The following is a 19,092-nucleotide window of genomic DNA, read 5'->3' on the forward strand; positions in this document are numbered from 1 at the left end:
TAATCCTACCAGTATTAATTGATAATATTAGAAACTGACTTACCTGGTTTTAGAGTTGGAGGAAAGGTGTCTTCTCATGAGCTTTGAGTTTGAATATGCATAGCTGCTGCCAACATAGATTTCAGCCTAGTCCACACAGATTCCCACAGATAAGAGCCATGCTTAGAATGAACTTACTACCCCAAATTAGTTAATCACCTATGGAATTTATTCTGAACCAATATCAAAAGTAAGAACAAATAAGAATGTTTAGACCCTTAGGAACGTTGGATAATAGAAAGAGACCATAAATGAAATGATTAAACTAAAGGATGGAGAAGTAAGCATAGGAGCACTCTTTAGAATGGAAGAAAAAAATACAACTTATTGGGCTGTTGTTTCAGGACCATTGTGAGTAAAAGCTGAGCAGTGTAATAAAGCGCAACACTAGCTGTAGTTGTTTAGTGTCTTTTAATCTTGGCTTTGCCAGTTACTTGTTAATGTAAGTTGATACTTTCTGTGCTTCAGTTTCCTCATTTGTGAGCATAGCATTACCTTCTAGAATGTTATGAGAGTTAGTGCATGCACATATAGCACTCAATAAATACTACCATTGTTACATACATGAAGGAAGGATTTAAAACGTGAACAAAGGGCAAAACACTATACATAATACCAGGCAGGTTGTTAAAGAACAAAACAGAGTTTTAGATATGAAATATATAATAACTAGGGGTGCCTGAGTGACCCAGTCAGTTAAGCATCTGACTCTTGATCTCGGCTCAGGCCATGATCTCATGGTTCGTGAGTTCGAGCCCTGCATCAGGCTCCATGCTGATGGTGTGGAGCCTGCTTGGGATTCCCTCTCTCTCCTCTCTCTCTCTCTCCCCCTCCTGTGCACTCTCTCTTTCTTAAATAAATAAATTAATTAAAACTATTAAAAGAAATACGTAATAACTAAAGTGGAAGAACAATGTAGTAGTAAACTGCAAAGTAGAGCTGCAGAGACAGTGAATTGGAAAATACATCTGAGGAGATGTTATCCGGAGAGCAATAGGATACATAAGAAGATAGAAATTAAAGAGAAGTCTGTCGAAGTAGAAATCTAACATATATAAGAGAGTTTCAAAAGGGGAGGATAGAGGAAATGGGAGGCAATTTTAAAAGAGATAATTGCTGAGAATATTTCTGACCAGATGATAGGAATGGACCTTCTGTTAAGGAGCAAATAATTCTTGAGCAGGAAGATATCCTCACCTACCATAAATCACAATGAAACCATAGATAAACTGATTTTAAAAGCCACCAGAAATTTGGGGTACCTGGGTGGCTCAGTCTGTTAAATGTCTGACTCTTGATTTTGGCTCAGGTCATGATCTCATGGTTTGTGGGTTCAAGCCCCATGTTGGGCTCCACACTGTCAATGTGGAGCCTGCTTGGGATTCTTTCTTTCCCTCTCTCTCTGCCCTTTCCCCACTCACTCTCACTCTCTCTCAAAATAAATAAACAAACATTAAGGAACAAAAGCCACGAGAGAGGAAAGATAGTTTACCTATGAAGGATTAACAGGCCCACAGTAGGCTTTACAACAGCAACAATAGGAGCAAGAGAGAATATGGTAGAGTAAAACCTTCAAAGTTCAGTGAAAACCTTAGACAACTGTTTCTTTCTTTTTTTTTTAATTTTAAAAAAATGTTTATTTTTGAGAGAGAGAGGGAGGGACAGAGAGAGAGGGAGATGCAGAATCTGAATCAGGCTTGAGGCTCCAAGCTGGCAGCACAGAGCCTGATGCGGGGCTTCAACTCAAGAACCATGAGATCATGACCTGAGATGAGATCTTTAACCGACTGAGCCACCCAGGTGCCCTCTCAGTTCATAATTCTGAACCCGGTGAAACTATCATTTATCACTCGAAGTAGATTAAAGAAAGACTTTTTTCCAGACTACCACAGACTGAGAGTTTACTACCTATGGATCACATAGAAAGAACTGCTAAAAAGAAAAAATTGTCTCTACAAAGAATGGGTGAGATTCAAGAGACAATAGTAGAAAAGGGATATTAATGTGACAAGTAGGAAAAAAAACAATCAAATATCAATATAAGAATTTGGCACAAACCTAACAACAATAGTGTCATTAATACCAGAACTTCAAAATTAGTTAAGGTTATCCAGTAAAAGTGAAGACTTTTGGAGAAAGATCATAAAAGGTAGAGTTTATCACTTGCTTCTCCTTGTTGGTATGAGGTTGCTAAATGATAGAGCAGGTGAAATTCCGCATCTAGATTGCTTTTGTCTTCTCCATCCAGAAGAATATCATAGGACTGAAAAGAGTAGGTTGTATATTCTAATAGTGGAAAAATGAAAATGAATACCCAAGATGTGTGAGAAGAGAAATTATAAGAAAGTATTCAAGAGATCTATTCAAAGTGTGATTCTGAGATCAGCAGTGTCTACTCGCCTAAGAACTTATTGGAAACAAAATCTTGAGTCATACTTTAGACCTTTGAATCAGAGTCTACATTTTAAGCGTCCTTAGTCTGTAAAGTGCTGTAAAATGTTTTGTTTTGTTTTGTTTTTGGCTAGGACAGTTTAAATCCCAGGTGCAAATTAAATTACTAATCAGTTATTGATTATCATTTAGGAATCATGAAGATAATAGCAGTTTTTAAGATTGGCTTTGAGCAAATGGCACTATGATTTTCAAACAAGAGAACAAAGAGGATTGCCACCTCTGTGCACCTAAGCTTTTTCCTAAGTGCTATTTTATTTTATTTTTTTAATTTTTTAATGTTTATTTTTGAGAGAGAGAGAGAAACAGAGCATGAGTGGGGGAAGGGCAGAGATGGAGGGAGACACAGAATCCGAAGCAAACTCCAGGCTCCAAGCTGTGAGCACAGAGCCTGACTTGGGGCTCAAACTCACAGACTGTGAGATCATGACCTGAGCCAAATTCGGACGCTTAACTGACTGAGCCACCCAGGTGTCCTGCCCCCTAAGTGCTATTTTAGAATGGAATATTGAAGGATCTTGAGGTGGAAATGGTCATTACTGAAAGTCAACATTAAAACTAGGTCACCTCAGGGATACCTGTGTGACTTATTCAGTTGAACATCTGACTTTGGCTCAGGTCCTGAACTTGGGGTTCATAAGTTCAAGCCCCACATTTGGCTTGCTGCTGTCAGTGCAGAGCCCTCTTTGGGTCCTCTGCCCCCGTCTCCCTGCCCCTGCCCCACTTGCATTCTCTCTCTCAAAAATAAATAAAAACATTTAAAAAATAAAAAAAAAATTAGGTCATCTCAGGCTAATTTTATATTATTCTTATATATCTGGTAAGATATATAAGATATATCTTATAGTTTATTATCCTATATCTAGGATTTCCAGTCTGGAAGATCAGGAGTATATGAGAAATGTAGTAGACCTATACCTCTTCAAGGCGCTGGCAAGGCAGTGTAAATAAGATGGAGAAATGGAAGCTGGATAAGATGGTAATTAGGTTTTTTCATAACTATAAATTTACTTTTCCCAAAAGGTGATGTTTAATGATGTATGTTAACTTACATAAAAATTTCTGGTAGTATTTATTATGTATCCCTCGAATGTTAACTCTTCCTTGTTAAGTATTTTTATTAATGAATCAGATGGAAAAAAATATGGAGGAAGGATGGGTAATGTGCATATTAGATAAGAAATTCAGCATTCCAAAAGATCTTTAAAGAGAGTAATGGGCTAAACCAAGCAGGATAAAAATTTAAAAGGATGACTGTAAAAATTGTTAATTTTCCATCTCTTCCTCTCTCCAACAAAAAGCTAGCCCAATCAATCAATCAATCTACCAAACCCATAAAAACTGACAAAAGCATCTGTATAGTGGCTGCCAGAAAACCCCTTCAAAAACAAAAAAACATATGCAATCTTCATTTGTTTTGAAAGTGCCTAGATATAAGGGTAAAGTAATCAGACGTAAAATATTGAGTTCTGGATACAGTGATTTAAAGGATGTTGGCACACTTAAGCATGTTTAGATGCAAAGAGTCTGAAATCATGGCATATTAAGGAATAGTTGAAGGGTAGCTTGGAAAAGAAATGCTCTTGGGAGTACATGATAGTCTGCATGTATCTGAATGGCTATTACATAGAAGAGCATCTGGCCTAAGGGGTTGAACTTGGGCCAGTGGATAAAACTACAGAAAAAGCCTTTTTTTTTTTTTTTTCTTTCTTTTCTTTTAAAACTTCTGGATAAGAGATAGCTTTTATGCCTGGTAAAAGCAGAGTATGGGCAGCCTCTGGAGAGGAACTGTGTACCTGAGTTTTACTGGAGGTGTTCAGATACTAGAAAAGCCTGCTTAAAAGGGATATAGAGACCCAGGATTTAGAGGAGAGATTCAATCAGGTAAGCTTACCAGGTCCTTCCAATGAGGAAATGGTCTCTTTCTGTGATTCTGAGGGTTTCCGGCACGATTATAAGGCTTACTTAATTTTAGTCTGGTACCAGAATGAGGAAGTGTTACAGACTTAGAGTGTTACAGGCTTAGAGAGGTCAGGGTAGAAGAACTAGGTTGGCCAACTGCCCTGCATTATCAGATTTGCAGAGACCAACATTAACATTTCTACTGAGGCTACATAGCTGAATATAGCTTATTACTGTATACTTTGTGTAGTTGTTATTGTGTTGTCTTTACTATGAATTTTCAGGTGGAGACAATATTGACATTGGTTTCTTAGACTAAATTTGCAACTTTTCTGTGTGTGTGTCTTCGTGAGTAAAGTACAAATTATGTACTGTGGAAAGGCACATCTACATCCTTGGCCTTTTTGATGTTTCTCTGAGCTCTTCAACTTTTTGTCAGGTATAAGGCTTTAAACAGCTCAATGCTGTTTGCCAAAATAGCCTTTTAAAAAAACGTTTACTTGTGGGTGTTGTCAGTCTTATGGTCCAGCGTCCTTCATTCAGCCTCCGTTCTAGATGAGATTAATGAGAAATGTGGTGATAGGAAATTATACTTAGTGATCTTGGGCAAATCACTTAGTTTGGGCATTGATTCATCAGCTTGAAAAAAATTTTTTTTTAACATTTATTTATTTTTGAGAGACAGAGTGAGACAGAGTATGAGTGGGGGAGGGGCAAAGAGAGGGAGGAGACAGAATCCAAAGCAGGCTCCAGGCTCTGAGCTGTCAGCATAGAGCCTGACGCAGGGCTTGAACTCACGCACTGCGAGATCATGACTTGAGCTAAAGTTGGATGCTTAACTGACCAAGCCACCCAGGTGCCCCTCATCAGCTTTAAAATACACAGAGTTTAGATTAGTAATTTTTAAAAAGTTTATGAAATACTGCCAAATACAGAAAGAAATGCAGAAAGTAATATAATAAACACCATCAGATTTAATCTACATTAATGTTTGACCTCATTAGGGGATCTTTAAAGGTTCTTTAAAGGAAAAGGTTCTAAAAAAAAAAATTTCTATTCTATTCTATTCTATTCTATTCTATTCTATTCTATTCTATTCTATTCTATTCTGTTGTATTCATTTTAGAGAGAGTGTGAGCAGGGGGAGAGGGGCAGAGAGAGAGAATCCCAAGCAGGTTCCACGTTTAGCACAGAGCCTGACTTGGGCTTGATCCCCTGTCCCTGGGATCATGACTTGAACCATAGTCAAGAGTCGGACATTCAACCAACTGAGCCACTCAGGCACTCCAAAATCTCAGTCTAAACTAAATATTCAGTGGAAATCTGGGTTAAGTAGAATATTTTGTTAAAATCTCAGGGTTTTAGAACTGTTTGAGGTTAGGAATAAAGATTTGGAAACTGTCACAATGGATGTGGTGGCTGTAGCCTAGGATTGAATTGGTTTCTCCAGAGGAAGTTATATAAAGTGAGATGTGAGGAGGGGAAAATGACAGAGGAGCCTGTGAAGAAAACTGAAAAGTTGTGGTCAGAGAATCAGAAAGGAGTGAATCATGGCAAAGCCAAGATAGGAGTTCTAGTAAACAAGCTATTGTATCCATGCAGTTACTACTGCTATTGTGTATTTAGATTCATGATGTAAATAAGATAGCTTGAGAGTTGATAGCTTTTGATCAGAAGTGAGTCCAGAAGAGCCGGGTAGCCATTTTTCTGTTCATGTCCAATGGTAGAGAAAATCTTATAGAGAAAAACCTTCTGTGTTTTTGAAGTTGGCATAACCTGTTTGCCACAGACCTTGACGCTTGGCAAGCTAGGTGGATGCTGTTCCTCCAGTGCAGTTGATGTGAATAAACAAGGTCTTATTCCTCCTACCAGGAATGGTATTAGGGTGATGATTATGTGTCCAGCTCGTCTCTGAGGGGCTTTCCTGAATGTGTTTTTTTGTGGTTTGCAAAATATGGACCTCACACAAAATTGTACTGTGAACTTAGCTCACTCCAAACCAAAAAGATCAATGTAGAATTCAGAGCAACTAATCTAGTAGTAGCAGAGTGGTTTTTGTGGTTATTTTTATCTTAGATCTCCAGACAAACACATTTAAATTCTTCATTGCACAAAAAAAGTAGACCAAGAAAAAGTGTATTACAGTAAGTGATTTGAATTGAATACTTCGTAAAGACAAGATCATTTAGTAATTCTAATTACTATGGACTTGAGTATTTCTGTACCTAATATTTGTTATATGAGATCTATTTTATACCAAAGCCTGCATTTCCAGCTACTCTTACACTGAAGGTTTGTATGTTTAATACAAGAGTTTTCATTTTTTACTTTTTTTTAGTCACCAATTCCTGTGGGTCTCATACCTGACATTCCCTCAAAATGGCATGCAGGTATCTATGACTGGTTAGCACTGGCACATTTCCAAGGTCACTTAGCTGAGTGAGGGATCTAATGTACAAATGCAGCTAAGATATCTAGGTACTTTTGGTAAAGAAGCAGAAATATGAGGTCTTATAGTTATTGTCCTATGAGACTTTGGTACCAACAGAATGAGAAACATTTAGAAATGCTGAGGGATGTATTTCTGCTGTATTCTGATTTCTTACCCACAGAAGGAAAACATTTCATTTTTCTGAAATTAATGCTGAGAAGAACTGAGAGACAAAGAAATTAGGCAGTTAAGACTTATCTACAAATTTAAATGTCTGGACTTTTTGCCTTTATAATAAGAATTCAATAATATATTTCAGGGATATTGAGTGAAATGTCTTTTAGGAGGTTGCTTTGTCTTTGCTTGTGTTTATTGGGATATGTAGTATATGTGTTTGAAGTAGAATATTCAGGGGCACATGGGTGGCTCAGTCGGTTAAATGTCCCACTTCTTTCGCTCAGGTCATGATCTCATGGTTCATGAGTTTGAGCCCTGCATTGGACTCGACAGTGACAGCGCAGAGCCTGCTTGGAATTCTCTGTTTCCATCTCTCTCTGCCCCTCTCCTGCTTGCTGTCTCTCTCCCTCTCTCAAAATAAATAGATAAGCATTAAAAAAGAGAGAAGTAGAATATGCAGTATACAAAATACAAATGAGAATGTAGAAATTAGGTGCAAATGATTTAGTATATGATTTATTTTTAAATTTTCTGACATGTGTACTTTTTTAAGACTTTGACCTCTTTAACTGTGCAGAAGGGTCAGTGATTTCAATAAGCACCCTCTTGAATCACCGTGACTGATGCCCTGTAATGGATTCAGCTAATAGGAACCAAATCTGATACTGTCAAATAGGATTAGTAGCCACACAGGCCAGCTTGAGCTATGCCTGAATGCCAAGTGGATAAGGGTCAATGGGCTCTTTTGGCATCTTAAGCAGCCTGGTTGTGAATTTCATATTCCACAAAGGTATTTGCTCTGTGGTGGTGGTCCATTTCTTCAAATTGAATCAATATTCAGTTCTGACATTGTCTTGTGGACTTTTTTGTTTCTTTGCATGGTAGAGTGTTTCTGATTTTAATAGGTTGGTGATGGAAAACCAAGGAAATGTAAAGACTTTTGTCATCTTGCACTTTAGAAAGGACTGTTGGGGAAATCATGTAATTCATCTTTTTTGCATTGAATTTTAATTCTTGCTCTGAGGTCTTTAGTGCTGAATTCAGGCACCAAAACTGTGTATTTTTAGTTGTTATATTTCTTGGATTCACTGGGTTTTATTTATTGTAGTTCTACTGTTTGTCAGTAAACACATTTTTTTTTAAATCACTTTAATCTTTTCGTTTTCCATATCTCTGAGAAAAATTTTAAATAGGCTGTCTATCTTAACACATGTCGTTTACATTTCATAAAGTATTCAAGAGAAGAACACATTTAGATCTTCTTTGATTTCTTATTTGTAATTTTCAGCATATAGATCCTTTATAAGTTTTGTTAGGCTTATACCTAGGCATTTAAATTTTTTTGGAGTGATTGTAAATGGTCATAAATTTTGAAAATTGAAATTCAGTATTGGATCCTATTTTGCCAGCTTATAAAATATCTACATTTTTAAAGCAACTATCAATATTCCTGTATTTTCTTTAGTATTATTGTTAAGAATGAAATATTTCAGGCACATAAAATACAGATTAAATAATAAAACACTCTAAAATAGTATCATGATGTGCAGAAGTTTTAAATTTAAATTTAAAAGTATTTTTCTATATTTTCCTTCTAAAAGTTTTAAAGATTTGCTTCTCAAATATAAAATCTTTAATTTACCTAGAATTTATTTTTGTGTATGAGTTAGAGATCTGACCCCCTTCATCAGTATGGGTAGCCAATTGTTTAAAGACAGTTTATTGAATACTCTGTCCTTTTCTCGCTGCTTGCAGTATCACCTCTGTTTTTTATATGTATGGGTTCCTGTATGTGTGGGTCTGTGAGCTTGGCTCCCGTTTCTCTTGCAAAGGTCTGTTGGTTTCTTTCTTTCTTTTTTTTTTTTTTTTTTTTTTGGTTTCTTTCTTAATAAATACCATACTTTCTGCTTTTGCTTTTTAAGAAATAAAATTTATTGGGGCACCTGGGTGATTCAGTTGGTTAAGCCTCTGACTTCGGCTCAGGTCATGATCTCACAGTTCGTGGGTTCAGGCCCTGCATCGGGCTCTGACCACTGGAGCCTGGAGCCTGGAGCCTGCTTTGGATTCTGTGTCTCCCTCTCTTTCTACCCCTCTCCAGCTCACGCTTTGTCTCTTTCTCTCTCACAAAAATAAATAAACATTAAAAAATTAAAAAAAAATTTATTGACATAAACTGCATATATTTAAAATGTACAGTCTGGTAAGTTTTGACACACACACACACACACACACACACCTGTGAAACCAGTACCACTAGTCAAGATAATGAATATGTCCTACAGATTTTCATGTATCTCTTTGTAATTCCTTTCTTTTACTTTTCCCTGATATTCTTTACTACTCCCTCCTCTTCCTCTTCCCAGGCAACCTTGATCTATTACTGTTCTATTCTATTACTGTAATTAATATACATTCTCTAGAATTTTACATATATGAAATCATATATACTCTTTTTTGTCTAGTTGTTAGTGGGGTAGTGTATTACAGAATTAGTGGTTAAGATTGGAGGATCTGGAGACAGACGAGTTAATCTTAATTCCTGCTATTGTTTATTTATAGCTACTTTTTCTCAGTCCCAGTTTTCCAGGTCGCCAGGGGAGAGTGAAGTTTTCCACAGGGATAATGCAAGTGAAGAAGATATGATGCTTGAGGATAGAATTGTGAGGATTTTTAATTTACCGTAGGTATGGTTGGCAAGCACATACATGACTGTATGCAGAAAGGTTCAGAAGTCTGAGAGTAGAATGAAGAAAACCATTTAATAGAGAAGAAAAGATGTGTAAAATGAATATGACTAAAATAAAAAGGAGGTGCTATGAGGCTGTGTTGAATGATTGTTCAGGCTGGGAGAAAAAGAAGTAAAACCAGAATAGGGATGAATGATAGAGAAGAGATTTTAGATCAGAGGTTATGCTGTGCACAAAGAGACGACTTAGTAGGCTAGAAGAAAGAAAACAGTTGTGTTTCAGAAATAAGAATTTAAGAGTTTGAAAGTTCTTAGGTGGACCTTTCCAGAATATAATAAGGTTACCATATTTCCTATTAAAATAGAATACAGGAAAATTAGAAGTGACAGGTATTTATTGAGGGGACATGGTAGAATTTGTGGTAAAGAATTATAAATGGAGCCTAAAAAGATTACTTCCCCAATTTCTGGCTTGGTGGGACTAGTGACGTTGAAGTGGTTGGTAGAAGTGTAGTTTAGCAGAGTAAAATTTGGTTTATTTACATGTTTTTCCTTTCCAGCACAGACCAACATAATTTGTAAGTATGTAATGACTTAACTATAGCAGTCTCAAATGAGACTAGTCTCATAGGATATTTTCCATAATACTTAGCAGTAAGTGTTACCATACACAGTATTGGGTCTCAAATACCTTATAGTTTAGATATAATATTAGATTGTCCTTGAGAGTTTTGGTGTACTTTAAATGTGAGTCATTACTCATGCTATCTGTTTTTTCTTTGTGGGCTGGTTAATTAGCCAGGAGAAATAATACAGGACAAGTTCTAGGTTAAAGATGTTTTATAGAAATATACTTGGTGTCTTAGATTTGCACTTTCACTGTGGAAGCCACCAGCCCACATGTGGCCATTGAGGCTTGAAATATGGTAGTCCAAATTGAGATATGATGTAAATGTAAAAATTACAATATGCATTGGACTTTTAAGACTTGGTATGAAACAAAGAATATAAAGTAAAATGGCTCATTAATAGTTTTTAATATGGATTACATGTTTGAAATGACAGTATTGTAGATAGATTAAACAAGATACAATATTAAAATTAATTTTATCTCTTATTTTTTAATGTAGCTGCTAGAAAGCTTAAGTTTCATTGTGATTTGCATAGGACTTAACATATTTCTGTTGAACAACACACTGTCTTAAGATGAAAGAAATGTACCTCCCTCGTTTGCTATAATAGATGTGTTACTATTTGCTGAACTTTAAATCTAGTGGAAAAGCAAAACAAAGAAACAAACCCAAAATAAATTTAATGTGTGAGTATGCTTGATAAAATTTGCTTTGAGTGGATTTAAAAATATGCACTATTATTAGGTTTCTAGTTATTTGAAAATTATATTTAATGAGAGGTGTTAAACTTGGGGGGATAAAGGTAACTGGATGCTAGGCTTCAGCTGACTAGGCTTGGGGTCTGAAAATAGACCTTTGCTTTTTCCTTTGTACAGATGTCTCAGTGCATTATGGGATTGTCTGTCTAAAAAGCATCACATTCTACCATTAGTTTGTATTATGTGATACAGTAAGTGTCATGCTTGGTGATTGATACTTAGGGTTTTCTTTCTAATTTTAGATTTCTAAAGCAGTGTGGAATCATTTGGGAACTTGTTGGAAAAACTAATTCATTAAAAAAAAAAAAAAAAAAAACCCACAACTAATTCATGAGCCCTAAACCCATTGAATCAGAAGCTCTGGTGGCTGGGCCTGGCAATCTGTTTAAACACTCCAGATGGTTGTAATGCACCTAAAGTTTGAGAAGCATAGTTGTAGATTATACTACTTTTATAGAAGTGGCAAAACTCAGTCTCTTTATAACAAGTCTCCATTTTGTCCCTTGATTCAGATATATTTATCCTGCTATATCGTATATTTAACTAATGTAAATTTTATTTTTGTTACAAAACTGCTCATAAGGTTTATGGTTTAGTTTCTAAATAGCAATGATTATATTTAGAGTGGTATTTTATTGATTCTAATGAACGCTTACTATATAAGTATCATTTGGGCAATTGTACACATCTATTTGGAAGGAATTACATTCCTTTCTTTTCATTTAATCATTTGTAAAAATGTCACATTCTTAGGTGGATGCTCTCCGATTGCGTTTGGAAGAGAAGGAAACCATGCTGAATAAGAAGACAAAACAAATTCAGGATATGGCCGAGGAGAAGGGGACACAAGCTGGAGAGATACATGACCTCAAGGACATGCTGGATGTGAAGGAGCGAAAGGTTAATGTTCTTCAGAAGAAGGTAAGGTGCAGGTGTTCTGAGTTTAGTTTCCTACACTTACCATACATCCCCATTCCTACCACTAAGTTATACCTAAATTCTGTCAAAGTTTCTTTCTTATTCCACTGTTTATATTTTTATGGTTAGTAAATGAAAGTGTTGTTGCAGTAGGTAGATTGTTAAAACTGCTCTGTATATTCAATTTTTAAAGTAAATGCGCTTAGTGTCCATAGTATTTTTGATGCTGCTGTTTCTGAAAAGTGCCTCATAGGTCGCTTTGTAGGTTACTTGTAGGTTCCTCATGATTGTAAGAGGCTAACTCTGGAGTAAATAAGAAAAGTATCAATAATTATTCCCCTCCCTTTTTTTAAGCTTAAGTAAGGGATACTCTTGAGATAACAGTTATAGTAGACAGTAGTATTTATTGCTCATCTCCACTGAGATGACAGATTAGAAATATTCGATCTTGTTCCAGTTTATTTTTAACCTCTACCTGGGGCACCTGGGTGGCTCAGTCAGTTAAGCGTCTGACTTTGGCTCAGGTCGTAATCCCAAGGTTCATGGGTTTGAGCCCTACATTGGGCTCTGTGCTGACAGCTCAGAGCCTGGAGCCTGCTTCGGATTCTGTGTCTCCCTTTCTCTCTGCCCCTCCCCTACTCATGCTCTGTCTCTCTCCGTCTCTCATAAATAAATGTAAAAAATTTTTTTTTTATTTTTAACCTCTAATAGCCAAGGAATAAAACTCTCTTTACTAAACCTCACATTCAGTTCTTATTTATTCATTCATTCATTCATTCATTCATTCATTCATTCAGTGCCCATGAGCATGGGAGGGGCAGAGAGAGAAGGAGAGAGAGAATCCCAAACAGGCTGCATGCTCAGCTTGGAGCCCAATGCAGGGCTTGATCTCACGACCATGATACCATGACCTGAGAGGATATCAAGAGTTGGACCCTTAACCAGCTGAACCACCCAGGCGTCCCTCACCTTTTCTTTGTAGTACAGAAAACCATGTCCTGTATTTTACCAATAGTATATTAGTTTGGTTTTCATTTGCTTTCTGTATGTAAACATAAATATTTGATCACTTTAAATATCTGTTGACTATATCTTGTCAACAAGATAAATTGTTTAAATTATTATGCATATAATCTCCTCATCACTCTTTCTCCTGACATGCTTACTTTTAAAATAATTTTTGTTATTTTTTAGTTTTTCTTTTTAAATTTTAATTCCAGTATAGGTAACATACAGTGTATACAATATAGTGATTCAGCGATTCTATACCTGTGTCAGTGCTCATTGTGATAAGTATACTCTTAATCCTCTTTACCTATTTCATCCATCCCCTACACACTTCCCCTCAGTTAACTATCGATTTGTTTTCTACAGTTAAGAGTCTTTTTTTTTTTATTCGTTCTGTTTCTTAAATTCCACGTATGAGTGAAATCATATGGTATTTGTCTTTCTCCGACTTTTTTTTCACTTAGCATTATGTTCTCTAGCTCCATCCACGTTATTGCAAATGGCAAGATTTCGTTTTTTTAAATGGCTGAATAATATTCCATTGTATGTATATATACACCAGTCATCTATTCATCTATTGTTGGGACACTTGGGCTGCTTCCATAATTAGGCTATTATCAATAATGCTACAGCAAACATAGGGGTGTATATATATTTTCAAATTAGTATTTTTGATTTAACAAATTTAAAAATCTGCATCTGTTGACTACTTTTTATGAAAAATAGTTTACTTATGATCTCTCCCATCTTGATTTTTGTTGGTAAGCTTTGTTGTCTTATTGAATCCATAATACTTTATGGATTTACAATGTGTTGCTTTTCAAGGGGGAAAGACATTTTTACTATAATTATAATTCATATTGTTTAGCTTTTACTTCTGTGTTTAAGTGAATTTAATGTTTGTTACTAGTTTTACAGTGTCACAGCTAACTATTGCCAAGGTAAAATTTTTTTTCTTTTTTTAAATTGTTTTTTAAATTTTTTATTTAAATTCTAGCTAGTTAACATACAGTGTAATATTTGTTTTAAGTATACAGTGTAGTGATTTAACACTTCCATACATTATCTGGTGCTTGTTACAAGTGCCCTCTTTAATCCCCATCACCTATTTTACCCATCCCTCCACTGACCTCCCCTCTGGTAACTGTCAGTTCTCTATAGTTAAGAGTCTGTTTCTTGGTTTGCCCTCTCTCTCCCCACCCCCCTCTCTTTTTTTACATTGCTCATTTATTTTGTTTCTTAAATTCCACAGATGAGTGAAATCATACCATATTTGTCTTTTTCTGACTGATTTATTTTACTTAGCATACTCTCTAGCTCCATCCATATCATTGCAAATGGCAAGTTTCATTCTTTTCTGTGGCTCAGTAATATGCCATTGTATATATATGCCACATCTTCTTTATCCATTCATCAGTTGATGGACATTTGGGCTGCTTCCATGTCTTGGCTTTTGTAATAAGGTTGCTATAAACATAGGGGTGCATATATCCCTTTGAATTAGTGCTTTTGTATTCTTTGGGTAAATACCAAGTAGTATGATTGCTGGATCTTAGGGTAGTTCTATTTTTAACTTTTTGAGGAACCTCCATACTATTTTCCAGACTGGTTGCATCAGTGTATTCTCACCAAGAGTGCAACAGGGTTCTCCTTTCACCACCTCCTCACTAACACCTATTGTGTCTTCTGTTGTTGGTTTTAGCCATTTTGACATTTTGATATGAGGTGATATCTCATTGTGGTTTTGATTTGCATTTCCCTGATGATAAGTGATGTTGAACATCTTTTCATATGTCTGTTGGACATCTCTATGGCTTCTTTGGGAAAATGTCTGTTTATGTCTTCTGCCCATTTTATAATTGGGTTATTCATTTTTTTGGTGTTGAGCTTTTATAAGTTCTTTGTATATTTCGGATACTAACCCTTTATCAGATATTTCATTTGCAAATATCTCTCCCATTCCATAGGTTGCCTTTTAGTTTTGTTGATTGTTTCCTTTGCTGTGCAGAAGTTTTTTCTTTTGATGTAGTCCCAATAGTTTAGTTTTGCTTTTGTTCCCTTTGCCTCAGGAAACGTATCTAGAAAGAAGTTGCTATGGCTAATGTCAAAGAAGTTACTGCCTGTGTTGTCTTCTAGGATTTTTATGGTTTCAGGTCTCAAATTCAGGTCTTTAGTCCATTTTGAATTTCTTTTTGTGCATGGTATAAGTGGTCCAATTTCATTCTTTTTCATGTTGCTGTTCAATTTTCCCAACACCATTTGTTGAAGAGACATTCTTTTTTCCCTTTGGGTATTCTATCCTGCTTTGTGGAAGATTAATTGACCATGTAATTGTGGGTTCATTTCTGGGGTTTCTATTCTGTTCCATTGATCTGTATGTCTGTTTTTGTGCCAGTACCATACTGTTTTTATTACGGCAGCTTTGTAATATAACTTGAAGTCTGGAATTGTGATGCCTCCAGCTTTGCTTTTCTTTTTCAAGGCTGCTTTGGGTATTCAGGGTCTTTTGTGGTTTCATATAAATTTTAAGATTGTTTTTCTAGCTCTGTGAACAGTGCTGTTGGTATTTAGATAGGGATTGCATTAAATGTTTAGATTGCTTTGGGTAACATAGACATTTTAACAATATTTGTTCTGGGGCATCTGGATGGCTCAGCTGGTTAAGCTTCTGACTTCAGAGTTCCCTGAAGTTCGAGCCCCATGTTGGGCTCTGTGCTGACAGCTCAGAGCCTGGAGCTGCTTTGGATTCTATGTCTCCCTTTCTTTCTGCCCCTCCTCTGCTCAAATTCTCTCTCTTAAAAAAAAAAAAAAATTAAAAAAAAGCAATATTTGTTCTTCTGAATGGTGAGCATGGAATGTCTTTCCATTTCTTTGTGTTTTCAATTTTTCATCCATGTTTTATGTTTTTCAGAGTATAGATCTTTTGTCTCTTTGGTTATGTTTATTTCTAGGTATCTTAATTGTTTTTGGTGCAGTTGTAAATGGGATTGATTCTTTAATTTCTCTTTCTGATGATTCATTGTGTTGGTATATAGAAATGTAGCAGATTTCTGTAGATTGATTTTGTATCCTGAGACTTTATGAATTCATTTGTCAGTTCTAGCAGTCTTTTTCATGGAGTCTTTTAAGTTTTCTATACATAATATCATGACATCTGCAAATAGTGAAAGTTTGACTTCTTCCTTGCCTATTTGGATGCCTTTTATTTCTTTTTGTTGTCTGATTGCTATGGCTAGGACTTCCAGTACTAAGTTGAATATAAGTGGTAGAAATGGACATCCCTTTCTTGTTCCTGACCATAAAGGAAAAGCTGTCAGTTTTCCCCACTGAGGATGTTATTAGCTGTGGGTTTTTCATATATAGCCTTTATGATGTTGAGGTATGCTCCCTCTAAACCTACTTTGTTGAGGGTTTTTATCATGAATTTTTGCATCCACGTTCATCAGGGATCTTGGCCTATATTTCCTTTTCATTGTGATGTCTTTATCTGGTTTTGGTATCAGGGTAATGCTGGCCTCATTGAATGAATTTGGGAGTTTTTATTTTTGGAATAGTTTGAGAAGAATGCATAGTAACTCTTCTTTAAATTTTTGCTGGAGTTCACCTGTGAAGCCATCTGGTCCTGGACTTTTGTTTGTTGGGAGATTTTTGATTATTAGTTTCTTTGCTGGTAATCGGTCTATTCAAGTTTCCTATTACCTCCTGTTTCAGCTCTTGTAATTTGTAGTCTAGGGATTTATCCATTTCTTCTAGGTTGTCCAATTATTAGCATATATTTTTTCATAATATTCACTTATAATTGTTTGTATTTCTGTGATGTTAGTTGTTATTTCTCCTCTCTTTTTTGCGATTTTATTTGGGTCCTTTCTCTTTTCTTTTTGACAAGTTTGGCCAGAGGTTTATCAATTTTATTAATTTTTTCAAAGAACTAGCTCCTGGTTTCCTTGATCTGTTCTATTTTTTTTCTTTAGTTTCCGTATCATTTTATTTCTGCTCTAATTTTTATTATTTCCTTCCTTCTGCTGACCCTAGGCTTCATTTGTTATTCTTTTTTCTAGCTCCTTTTGGCGTAAGGTTAGGCTGTTTATCTGAGATTTTTCTTCTTAAAATAAACCTGTATTGCAGTAAACTGCCCTCTTAAAACTACTTTTGCTGCATCCCAAAGGTTTTGGGCCATTGTGTCTTTATTTTCATTTGTTTCCAGGTACTTTTTATTTCTTCTTTAATTTCTCAGTTGACCCATTCATTGTTTAGTAGCATATTGTTTAACCTCCATGTATTTCTGGTCTTCCCAGACTTTTTTCTTGTGGTTGACTTCTAGTTTCATACTGTTGTGGTTAGAAAAGGTTCTTGTATGACTTCAATTTCTGTGTTTGTTGAGGCCCCTTTTGTAACCTAGTATGTGATCTGTTCTGAAGAATGTTGCATGTGCACTTGAAAAGAATGTGTATTCTGTTTTAGGATAGAATGTTCTGAACATATCTGTTACATCCATCTGGTCCAGTGTGTTATAAGCCATTATAATAATGTTGGATGCATATATATTTATAATTGTTATATCTTGTTGGATTGTCTCCTTCATTACTGTATAGTGCCATTCCGTCTTTTGTTACATACAGTCTTTGTTTTGAAGTCTAGTTTCTCCGATATAAGTGTTGCTATTCCTGCTACTTGACATCATTTGCATGATAAATGTTTCTCCCCTCACTTTCAATCTGGAGGTGTCTTTAGGTCTGAGGTGAGTCTCTTGTAGGCAGCACATAAAAGGATATTGTATTTTTAATCTATTCTGATACCCATGTCTTTTGATTGGAGCATATAGTCCATTTACATTCAAACAAATTATTGATAGATATGTATTTATTGCCAATTTATTACTTGTTTTGTGGGTGTTTCTGGAGATTTTTTCTGATCCTTTCATTTTTTTCTTTTTTTCATGTTTTTCTGATTTTCTTTAGTGATACATTTGGATTTCTTTCTCTTTATTCTTTGCATGTTTATTAGTGGTTTTTGATGTATGGTTACCATTAGGTCTGTATATATATATATGTTACCAACGTGTTCTGCAAATATCAGTCTATATTCAGGTGATGGTCATTCAAGTTTGAACCGATTCTTTTCTCCTCTCCTCCCCATTTATAGGTATATGTTATTATATTTTATATCCTTTGTATGTGAGTTCCTTGACTGTTTTTTACAGAAATATTCATTTTTACTGCTTTTGTTTTTCCTGCCTTCATGCTGTCACTTTTGGTTTCTTTTTACTACTCAAAGAGTCCCCTTTAATATTTCCTGCAGGGCTGGCTTATAGTGCTCATGAACTCTTCTGATTTTTGTTTGGCTGGGAAACTCTTTATTTGTCATGCTATTCTGAATGATAGTCTTGCTGGATATATTGTTCTCAGCTGCAGATTTTTCCCATTCACACTTTGAATATATCATGGTACTACCTTCTGGCTTGCCAAGTTTCTGTTGAAAAATCTCCAGCTAGCCTTATGGGTTTTCTGTTGTAAGTTAATGAGTTCTTTCATTTTGCTGCTTTTAAAGTTTTTTCTTTATCACTGTATTTTATAAATTTAATTACAGTATGTCTTGGTGTTGGCCTGCTTTTGTTGATTTCTCTGTGCCTCCTGGATTTGGATATTTATTTCCTTCCCCAGATAAGGGAAGTTTTCAGCTATTACTTCTTCAAGTAATTTTTCTGCCCCCTTTTCTCTCTCTTCTTCTGGGACTCCTATAATACAAATGTTACTACATTTGACGGAGTCACTGTGTTCCTTAAGTCTGTTGTTGTCTTGCATAATTCTTTTTTCTCTCTTTTGTTCATCTTCATTGCTTTCCATTACTTTCTCTTCTAATTCATTCCTCTGCTTCTTCCTGCCTGCTGTTCAATGCATCAGGTGTGTTTCTAGTCTCATTTATTGCACTCTTCTCTCTTATGGATTCTTTTTAGCTCTTTTATCTCTGTGGTAAAGGTGTCACTGATGTCTTCTTTTCTCAAACCTCAAACTCAAATGAGTATCCTTATGATGTTGTTTTGTTTTTTTAAGGATATGTGTATTTTTTTTTTTATTTTAGAAAGAGAGAGAG

General features: G+C 35.6%; 1 protein-coding gene across 13 annotated transcripts in view; it reads left to right on the forward strand.

Annotated features, from left to right (window-relative positions):
* The window catches only part of ERC1 (ELKS/RAB6-interacting/CAST family member 1), a 516,510-nt gene that overhangs the window by 131,875 nt on the left and 365,543 nt on the right, over window positions 1-19,092 (forward strand). For all 13 annotated transcript variants that reach the window (XM_019464949.2, XM_019464947.2, XM_019464955.2 and 10 more), the window contains one exon: window positions 11,830-11,997. In XM_019464949.2, coding sequence (XP_019320494.1) covers window positions 11,830-11,997 — 168 coding nt within the window. The remainder of the gene's footprint in view (window positions 1-11,829; window positions 11,998-19,092) is intronic.

This window comes from Panthera pardus, unplaced genomic scaffold, assembly GCF_024362965.1.
Source record: "Panthera pardus isolate Hobbes unplaced genomic scaffold, ASM2436296v1 HiC_scaffold_6, whole genome shotgun sequence".
Classification (NCBI taxonomy): Eukaryota; Metazoa; Chordata; class Mammalia; order Carnivora; family Felidae; genus Panthera; species Panthera pardus.